General features: G+C 21.4%; 3 protein-coding genes across 3 annotated transcripts; all 3 read right to left on the bottom strand.

Annotated features, from left to right (window-relative positions):
* Positions 1 to 193: 193 nt before the first annotated feature.
* On the bottom strand, positions 194 to 1,755 carry PVVCY_1306940 (fam-a protein; the record flags this gene model as incomplete). Its single annotated transcript, XM_037634815.1, has 6 exons — positions 194 to 217; positions 373 to 699; positions 793 to 896; positions 1,066 to 1,135; positions 1,226 to 1,460; positions 1,601 to 1,755. 6 exons carry the CDS (start codon positions 1,753 to 1,755, stop codon positions 194 to 196), a joined length of 915 nt encoding a protein of 304 aa, XP_037490861.1.
* A 3,096-nt stretch (positions 1,756 to 4,851) lies between these two features.
* PVVCY_1306950 (fam-a protein) lies at positions 4,852 to 6,439 on the bottom strand (the record flags this gene model as incomplete). Its single annotated transcript, XM_037634816.1, has 6 exons — positions 4,852 to 5,019; positions 5,167 to 5,391; positions 5,493 to 5,602; positions 5,750 to 5,819; positions 5,911 to 6,130; positions 6,303 to 6,439. The coding sequence occupies 6 exons, from the start codon at positions 6,437 to 6,439 to the stop codon at positions 4,852 to 4,854; spliced, it is 930 nt and encodes a 309-aa protein (XP_037490862.1).
* Positions 6,440 to 9,685: 3,246 nt separating this feature from the next.
* PVVCY_1306960 (fam-a protein) lies at positions 9,686 to 11,344 on the bottom strand (the record flags this gene model as incomplete). Its single annotated transcript, XM_008626363.2, has 6 exons — positions 9,686 to 9,721; positions 9,876 to 10,106; positions 10,200 to 10,309; positions 10,421 to 10,490; positions 10,584 to 10,821; positions 10,962 to 11,344. The coding sequence occupies 6 exons, from the start codon at positions 11,342 to 11,344 to the stop codon at positions 9,686 to 9,688; spliced, it is 1,068 nt and encodes a 355-aa protein (XP_008624585.2).

Here is an 11,344-nt window from a genome sequence, read left to right on the forward strand (position 1 = left end):
GTTATATTTGTAGTGTTCACAAAATAATACATATAAAGCGATCTAATATTAAAAGAAATAAACAAATTATATACACAAAACATTATTATAATGAAAATAAATCAATTTATTAACATAAATCTTCTAATTTTATGGTTCTTAAAAATATATATGAGAAAAAATAATCTAAAGCTTTTCCAATAATTCACTTTTGTTAAATGGAAGAATATCCCTGAATCTAAGAAAAAAAACATAAATGGATAAATATGTAAAACGTTAAAAATTTTCAAAATATAGCATATATTATAAATATGTATATTTCGTTAAAACCGTATTTTTTTTTAGCAATTGTGAAATAAATTATTATATTATTAAAATTTGTATATCGCTTACAGATTCGATATAGGTGACTTCAACATTATTTCTTTTTTTTTCAATGAGGTATCCAGCTAAGTTCACAAATATTTGTTCTAATTTTCCACTTTTAATATCATCTTTAAGTTTTGTGGAAGTATTTAATAAACTTTCTTTTTTAATATCATCTTTAGGTTTTGTGGAAGTATTTAATAAACTTTCTTTTTTAATATCATCTTTAGATTTTATGTAAATATTGAATAAACTTGCTTTTTTTATTATTGGGTTGTTATATTTTATATTGGAAAGCTTATCATCATTTCCATTTATTGAAGTCATGGCAATTATAGTTTTGTCTTTAGATATCTACAAAATTAATAAAAATATATTGCATAAATTATTGTGAATAATATGAGAAATACGATTTATAACGAAATAGAAAAGGAAAGGTTTCCTTACTTCAACCTTGGTAACTAAAGCATAAAAATATTTATCACGACCCTCATGCATACTTTTGAAACGTTCTCGTATAACTAGTAAATTTGGACCGTACATATGGAGAACTATTCAAAAAAAAATAATTTTGCATTATGTAAAATAAAATATTATGAATTTGAAGACATGAGAAACAATAAATAGTATCATATAGCAATGGAAATAATAAATCACGAAATGGCGAATAAATAGTAACAATAATATGTTAATTTGACTAATTGTTTATGTTTTTTATACTTTTAGGAACGTCTTCGTTGAAAATATTGGGGACACCGGAATCCCACAACGTGTCTACTGTTTCATCATACTAATGGAAGCAAAGAGAAATATATGTATATAAATTATAATCATTTTTTAATTTGGCTTATAAATTTTAATGATGTTCGTTAACTGATACCTTATCCGAACCAGTAATTGTATATTGAATTTTATCAATATTCGTCTGATTGTCAAATTTTTTTACATAATACGATGTTTTATCATCAGGATTTTTTAAATATGGTTCATAACCATCTTTGGTTGTAGCATAGTATTCTAACTGTTTTACAGCATCGTTCATAATATTGATCACTCGTGTAGGGTTGCGACAGCGACATGATAAGTATTTGCATTTTTCATATATTTCTTCTGAACTGTCATTGAGAAAAATGAAAATATTTTTAATGTTTACAAAAATAAAGTTGTATTAATATTATAACATTGTTGTACAAGTGGATATTTAATATGATCATAATGAAATATGTAATATGCATATATTGTTGCATTTTCTTACCTAAGATAACAACCTCTTGATCTGATTGTATTAAATTTTTTGGGAACTTTTTGGGTAACTTTTTTTAGATCAGGGTCAGCTGCAAGGGCTTCATTATTTGCATATGCGAAAATGCTTAAAATAAATAAAGCGATTTGAATATAAAATTTATTCATTTTGAACTTTAAAAAGAAAATATTAAAATTTATATTAGTATTTTTTTTAATTAAAAATTAATAGCTCGAAAAATAGCATAAATATAATTAAAATTGAAACAAATAATTTTCTCCAATAAAGCATAAAAAACAAATATTTATTTAAAAAAAATACAAATTATTATTTAAATAGCAAAATTTATGATTTTATCAGATTTATAAGTTTAATATATTTTTTATTTAAATAATTTAATCATAAAATGACGTCAATAGAAGAAAATTTCATAAATAATGAATATCAAAAATTTTATGATTTATAATTTCGTTAATATTATAATATTTAAAATAAATATTTTTAATTATATAAATGATATTTTTAATACATAACATTATGAATACGTAAGTTTTATATTTTTATAATTGATCAAACTCAATTTAAAATTTATAAAACGTCGCATTGCATATGGAATCACATGCATATATTTTATTTATTATATGTAATAGAAAAAATTGTTGTTTTTACCTATAGAAAATAAATAATTTAAAATAAAAACATGCAAAAATAAATTTAGATTAAATCTATTGTACAAACTTATTTTCTTATAATTAAAATAATGCATTCTGTACAAGTATTGATTGTTATTTGAAAAAAACATAAATATAATTTTTCGAAATTATATATCTATATCTCTGATGATAGTAGTTATTATATATTTATGTGATGAGACATACATATAAATTAGTGCATTATTTTATTTATATTTTAAATATTAAAATTAATTTTGTTATATTAAATATAACTGTTTAGTTAAACAAAAATATTCAGAACAAATATATACATTTTTATGTATTTATAATAAATTGTTATATATATTTTGTATGCATTTAAAATAAACTATATTATTTATTTTTTTTATTATTTATATTAAAGTAAAAATAAAATATTAAACATTGTTAACTTATAATTGCAGGATTATATTTTTTTGGATGGTTTAAAATAGAAGTAGCATACAATTCTATTATAATATACTTTCATAAATATCAAATAATTTGTTTATATTAATCAAACTTATACAAATTGTATAAGAGAATATTGCTAATAATTTAATATTAAATAATAGCATTATTATTTTACAACAATAATATATAAAAGGGAAGATAAAAAGAATAAATCATATATTATTTAAAGCGTATTTCTTTGTGGAAAAACTTTTTATAAATAAAAAAACGAATAAAAGGATATTTAGTTTAGTTTGTATCATTTTGTATGTCATTTTGGCTGTATCAATAGATTGCTCGGAACAGAAAGTTGTCAAAACAAAATATAAACTAGTATATAGAAAATTATATAATAGTGTTTATTTACATGTTGTTGCATATATATTATTATATTTATTTCTAGAATGATCGATTTAAGACATCTGACTTAAGAAGTAGAATAATTCGTGCTATCAAAAAAATAAAGAGAAGTAGCAAAAAAAATGTTATAGAATCTCAACGAGAAACCCAATTAAATAATAACAATAACAAGGATTATAATGATGATAAAGATGAATGTGTTGATTATTACACTCATTTAAGTGATAAAGTGTACAAGCCAGTTCCATGCTGTTGTGGTTTGATTACTTATTATGGTTAGATATATGATTATGCTCTCCATTTCTATATTTATTTATTAATATTTTAAGTTTATGGCTGAGTGTATAAATGTTATAATAAATACAATTTATTTATTATAAATTGCTAATAGAAAACTAATACATTTACTTGCATGAAATATATTTTGGCTTATTTACATTATTGTTTATAATTTGTGAAAAAATATTCCGAAAATAATTAATAATTGAAATAAGATTGATTCATTTGCTATAATCATAATATTTATTATTTGTATGCACATAATCTTATATTCGATATGCATATTTATAAAATAAATAGTTTTGCATATTTAATGTATATTCTGTCTTATAACTTATATTTTCTTTATTATTTTATATAAAATTTGGCTTTAAATACTCAAATTTGAGTGTGACGCTGTAGATTCATTTTATTAATATATTTTGGGGTATTACTTTGTAAATGCCAACCTAGAATTTTGTTCTCTTTTTTGTAATACTACAAAATAATAATTAACTTTATAAGTATCACCTTGCAACATTTAAGAACTCATTAAGTAAAATATAAAAATATATCTCGTTAATTGAAGAATAATAAAAAAGTGTGAATTTATAGAAAATATTATTATATGTTATATGTACAATTAGCCAAAATATTTTAAGTTATTCACAAATATTTATTGTTTATATAAAAATGATTAAAAAAGTAGAAATAAATAATGAAACATAAAGTTGTAAAATCAATAAATATATATAATTAATTTTTTTTCGATTCTAATATTCTTGATACCGAGGTGTTTATGTTTTATGGGGCAAGGTTATGCATTATGGGTTATTGTTTTGTTCACTGTATCTGCATTTTGAGTTATGGTTCGGAATATATTATAATATAATTTTTTATATAATTTTTATGTTGTGGGCCAGGGTTAAGATAGTGTTTGGGGAACAGATATTGGCGTTAGGTCCATGTATTATATTGTACTTAATTTGTATAATTTTGAATGATTTGATAACATTTATTAGTTTAATGAATTGTTTTAAACATATATAAGAAATAAGCTATTATAAGTGATAAAATAAATTGTAATTTTTAATATTTATATTAGTATTGATTATTTGGGTTCTGTAAGTCTTTCAAAGACAAAGTTTAAGGAACAAAATATAAATAATAAAGAAAAAAGTAAATTATATGTTAATTTGATGATGATGATCGATATATAGTTAATTATTAAGAAATTTTAAGTTTTATGATAATAACAAAAGTACAAAGATAAATTTCGAACGGTCAAAAAAAATGATCGAAGTAATATAAAGGGGAATAACACAGAAAATGTAATTGAATTATAACATTAATTATTTGATTTCATGACGAAATAAACGTATTTAATATATTTTAATACAAAAGAACGAGAAATTATATACTAAACAATCATTTAAAAACAGTCAAAATGTTGTGATTGTAATTTAAATAGACATTCTGTATAAAGATAAATTAATTTTATTAAAATGTGGGTAAACAACATATGTTAGGGCTTTGAAAACCTGCACGTGGACGATAATCATATTTATCATCTATAATGCGTTGTGCTAACTTTAGGATTTTTGTATATTCATGATCTCTTTGTCTTTTATTGTCGGCAAACTCGGTAGAATTGCCATTATCATAGATCTACGAAAAAAAATGGATAAATATATAAAATATCTCAATATTTTGTATGTGAATATCATATAATATATGACTTATAAAGAAAGTAAATTTTGATAAATGGTAAAATAAGAAAAAATGATTATGGTATTATTTTTTGAGATTTCTTACAGCGTTGATATAAGTAACATGAACTTTATTATCACCATGGCCACCTTTTTTAATTACAAATCCGGCTAGATTATCACGCAATTTGGATAATGCTTCCTCTGGATTAATATCAAATTCGATAGGTTTTTGTTTTTTGTAAACTTTTGTCAATTCAGTTTTTTTATTGATTTCACCGTCATACTTTAGAGCTCTTGAAGGAGCTAAAATTGAACATATTGTTTTGTACTACAAAATTAATGAATAAAAAATATATGCATTGTGTAAATTAATGTATAATAATATAAATAATAGAATTTTTAGAAAAATAATGGAAAAAATGTGCTTACAGGACGTCTTGAGCATAGACGATATATTTTTTTGGGGGGTGTATAATTAGGATCTGGGTTATGTTTTTCAAATACGACCAGATTTTTGCAGTATAAACGAGCTACTTTTGCTAAAAAATGATCATTATGGAGATATAAATGAAATATTATGATTATAAGAAAATATTAATGAAAATAATGGATAAAGAATAGTAAAATTTAAAGATACGTAAATAGTGATAAGGACATATTAAATTTATTGATTATTTTTTATGTACCATTAATAATTTTCTTATCTGGATTTTTTTCATATTTGAAATCCCAGTAATGCCTTACTACATCAACGTACTAATGAAAAAAAAATATATCGATAAATATAATAATGATTATTTAATTTTAAGTTATTTTTATATGTTAAAAATTGCTTGTTATTTGATACTTTAGAGGCAGATGGGATGGTAAAATCAAGTCTTCCAATATCCGTTTTTCCAATTTTCTTATTATATATTATGTGTTCACTTTCTGTAGAATCGGTCGAGTAATCGTGTACATCAACCCGAGAAAGTTTTTCTAAAAGATCTAAAGATTGGCCCACATACTTTAATGCTGCTAAAGCTTCTACTTTGTCTTCACTTATCTCATCTTCGTATTGTTCAAATCTTTCATTGGAAATATTATTAGTGAAAATGAGATCATTTTTAATGGGTAAAAAAAAAAAGAAAAAAATGAATTTATAAAATGGTAATATGAATATTTAATAATTATAAAGTCATGAGTTTCACGAGTATGCATATTTATATTATATGTATATATTTTTTCATTTTTTCATACATTGGTGTTGGATCAATGATGATGGGGGAGTCTTCCTCACAATTTTCTTCATCAGTTTCGCTTGCAAATGCTACATTTTGCATATATCCTGCGATACCTAAAAGTGCTAAAGCAACCTTAATATATATTTTATTCATTTTTGTATTTGATAAGTAAAATATTAATTAAAAAATGTAAAAAGACGTTATATAAGTATATTTAAAATAGAAGGGAAAGAATATGCGAAAAATTTATAAAAAATTAATATATATTTAAAAATAAAAAAATAAATTTATTATAATTATTTAAACGGGAAATTTTTTATTTAAATGAACTCATTGCAAGAGAAGAAAAATAATGTCACAAATTATAGAGTACCACAAATATTATTATTTTAATTTGTCTAGTATTATAATAATATTTAAAAATACAGATTTAATTATATATAATATATTTTGTTGCTACGCTTTATGAGCGTATTATTCATTTTTTTATAGGTTCTATCCAAAAAAAAATATAATATATATATAGGACTTTGCATGCCCTTACTTACATGCATCTTGAAAAAAAAACATATGCTTACATACCTGAATTATTTAATGAAAACAGACAATTTAAAATCTAAAGAGGGGAGCAATATAAAAAGTAAATATTCGTTTTAATATAATTTTTACAATATATGATTTGGAATAACTATGATTATACATATATGCGTAATGGATAATAAACGGTTATATCGGAATAGATATAATAGTAATTGTATAAAATACATAGTTATTGTTTTGTTATTTTTTGCCTTTATTTGAGTATACATATTTTTTATATTTTTATGTATTAATGAATTTAATTTATCGAAATTATATATATTATTTATATATGGTTGCAACAATTACAACTACAATAACAATATTTGAATTCATCATAACAACAGTATATTAAATTTTCTGTTATAGTTAATCACAGATTTTGCAATTTTATTTTTTAATTTTAATCTGAATACAATTGTCCAAATATTAATAAAATATAAAACAATACAAAATGTAAAAAAATATATAAAATAAAATTAAATAAAAATGCAGTAAAAATTAAATAAAATTGTAAAAATAAAATTAAATAAGAATGTAGTAAAAATTACATAAATTTGTAAAAATAAAATTAAATAAGAATACAGTAAAAATTACATAAAATTGTAAAAATAAAATATAGAGTATTTATATACGATAAATTTTTTTTTTTTTAATTATATATTTTTTAATGTTAAGGTGTTCGAAATAAGGGTTTTTTGTATTATGTACATTGGGGTTAGGGTTCAGGAATATACTTACATTTGATTTTTTATAATATTTATTAGTCTATTTAATTTATTTAATATATATAATAAATTATTAAACGAACAAACACATATATTACAACTTCTGTATTTTGGTCGCTAAATGTGCATAGATCTGCAATACATAAAGAGGTGTATAAGCTTTATTATGAAATGGTCCCAAACAACAATACATATTCATAAATTACAACACTTACATTTGAGTGTTATAAATTAAATATTAAGTATGTTGAAGTATAATCTCGATATTTTGTATTTGATGTTAATTTTGAGTTTGCCATATATATTGAGTCGTGATATTATATATTATAACAGTCTATTATATAAGAAATGTGAATAACCACATTTAAAATTATATTAACACATATATATATATATAACATAAATTATGTTTATTAGACGAATTTTTGTATTTAACAAAATATTTTATTTGGATGATACAATATTTGTGGTTTAATATTGTTTATGAACTTTCAAAAATATAATAAGATTCGTTAAAAATAGTTGTTTATAATATAGCCAATATGCATTAATACTGAAATTTTTATGATTAATTAAGCATACTACAATATATAATAGGAAATAATAAATATAGATGTATAAAATATCGATTGAGATTCGATAAGACAACGATATATATAAAATATATTTTATGCATCTAAAATTTTTAATAATACATAAAATATAATATATTTAATTTTTTATAAAAAATATGCTGTTATACATCATATTGTATTTTTATGTTAAAATATTAATTCATATTAATAGAAACAGTTTATACGTTTTTATTGATTTACTTGTCATAATGGTATAAAATTATATTATCAATATTAATCTTGATAGTTTATATATATTATAAAATGATAAAATGCATTATATTATAAAATAATTAAAATGTAGATATATGAGTATAATAATAAAATGGCAAATATATTTTGTTCTAAAAATTTTTATAATAATTAAAAAAAATTAATTATATAGGATTAGGGTTATTATTATATGCCTATAAATATAAGATAGTAAATATTCTACAAATAATATTGAAATATTATTTTATTGTAAAAAATTCATATAATTAAATATTAATTTTATCGAAAAAGCACATAATAATTAATTTTATTTGAACAATAATATTTATACTAGGTTATTATATATCCACAAACTTATAAATTTATATTTTAAATATAGTGGTATTACGAAATAATATATGCCCTAAAATGTTGCACTTTAAAACAATGAAGCATGGAAAATTAGTAATTGGTTTAAAGTATTTCTATTGAGTGCATTAATTATCTCATTGTAGTGTACAGTGGTATATTAGTAGCAATAATAGTAACAATAATGGATTAGTATGCTACTAAATATGAACAATATATTATGTTTATTCGATAGACTATATGGATATAAATTCATTATATATATAAATATAATGGTATTCTATAACAGTGATATATAAATATATGTCTTATTAATGAATAACAAATCAATGGCATATAATAATGTAGCATAAAAAGTCATTGTTATATATTTGTTAAAGATCCAATTTGAAATATGTGATTTTATATTATAAAAAATTAGACAATTGAAGAAAGTTCTAAAGATTCAATTTAAGAGCCAAAAAACTAAAGAGGGAAATAAAATACTAATAGATTATTCATATGACATCAATTGATATAATTAAGACATGTCCTATTTGGAAGTAATTAATTTTTAATGAAAGTTATTTGGGTTACAAGAAGAGTTAAAATCACAGAAATAATAACAGAAAAATACAACTTATCGATGTTGAATACAAAAAGTGAATTATCATAATAATATGAAAATATACCATAAAGAAACATTTTTCACAAATTATAATATTTACGTTTGTAGTTTTCATTAAATTAATACATATAAATGCATCCTAATTTTAAAAGACATAAACAAACAATATACAAAGAAAACATTTTTAAAACAAAGAAACAATTTATGATGGTAATTTAAAACCCTCGTTATGCAATGAAATAAATCGTTTTATTAACAAAAATCTTCTAATATTACGATACGGGAAAAAAATCATCTAAAGCTTTTCCGATTAGGCAGATTTGCTAATTGCAGAATGCCCATCAACCTAATAAAAAAACATAAATGTATGAATATATAAAACGTTTAAATTTTTTGCAAATATAATACATATTATATATATGTACATTTATTTAAAACTATATTTTTTTAAAAAATGTTGAAATAAATTATTATATTATTAAAATTTGTATATCGCTTACAGATGAGACAAATATGCAATCAATAATACTATTATATGTATGAAGGTAATATCCAGCTATGTTAACAAATGTTTTTTTTATTTTTCCTTGTCTAATATCTTCTTCAGAATCAACTTCAATTTTGAATGAATTTGCACTTTCTATTACCGTGTTTTTAAATTCATTTTTAGAAGGGTGGTGGTCATTTATATTTGGTGAAGACATGACAATTATAGTTATGTCTTCTGATATCTACAAAATTAATAAAGTGTATTTGAATAAATTATTGTGAATAACATGAAAAATACAACTTGTATATAAACAGAAGAGAATAAGTTTTCTTACTTCAACCTTTGCAGCTAAAGCATAAAAATATTTCCAATGGCCAAAAGTCGAATTTTTGTAACGTTGTTGTATCAATACTAAATTTGGATTGTATACACGGACAATTTTCCCTAAAAAATAATAAATATTATCATATAACAATGACAATAATAAATCACGATATGCCGAATAAATAGTAGCAATAGCATGCTAATTTGACTAATTATTTATTTTTTGCATACTTTTAACAGAGTTAGTATTGGGATATTTGGCCCTATCAGGATCCCATAACTTATTTATTACTTTATTAAACTAATGGAAGCAAAGAAAAAAAAATATATATATTATAATCATTTTTTAATTTTGATTTGGTTTATAAATTTAATATTGTTCGTTAATTCATACCTCATTGGGATTATCATATATAGATTGAATTTTTTGAAAATCTGTATGATCTTCATGCCTCTTTTCATATAAAATCACATGAGCATCATCTTTTACTGGACGATATTTAAAATGTTCAAAATCTAAAGCATGATATTTAAAATCTCTTACAGCTTCTTTCATATATTCGACCGCATTTTTAGTTTCTTCTGGATCGGTACATAATAGATGTTTGTTGTTTTCATATATTTCTTCTGCGCTATAATTGATAAAAATGGACATATTTTTAATGTGAACAAAAATAAAGTTATTGTGTTTACATTATAACATTGTTTCACGTGTGTATATTTAATACTTTCATAATGAAATATGTAATATATATATTTTGTATTTTCTTACGTAGGATAATGTTTTGAGGGTTTGGTTTTTTTTTTTGATTCGGTATTTGATTCGGTTTTTGGCGCGGTTTTTGATTCGGTTTTTGATACGGTTTTTGATACGGTTTTTGATTCGGTATTTGGTACGGTTTGTGGTACGGCTTTTGATTCGGTTTTTGATTCGGTATTTGATTCGATTTTTGATTCGGTATTTGATTCGGTATTTGATTCGGTTTTTGATAAGGTTATTGATACGATTATTGATACGATTTTTGGTATTGACGGGATTTTTGTTTTTTGTTCGATTTTTGTTTTTGGAGCTATCTCAGTTGCAAGGGTTTTGTTATTCACATATACGAAGATGGTTAAAAGAAAAAAAGAAATTTGAATATAAAACTTATTCAT

Source organism: Plasmodium vinckei (assembly GCF_900681995.1).
Source record: "Plasmodium vinckei vinckei genome assembly, chromosome: PVVCY_13".
In the NCBI taxonomy this organism is placed as follows: domain Eukaryota; phylum Apicomplexa; class Aconoidasida; order Haemosporida; family Plasmodiidae; genus Plasmodium; species Plasmodium vinckei.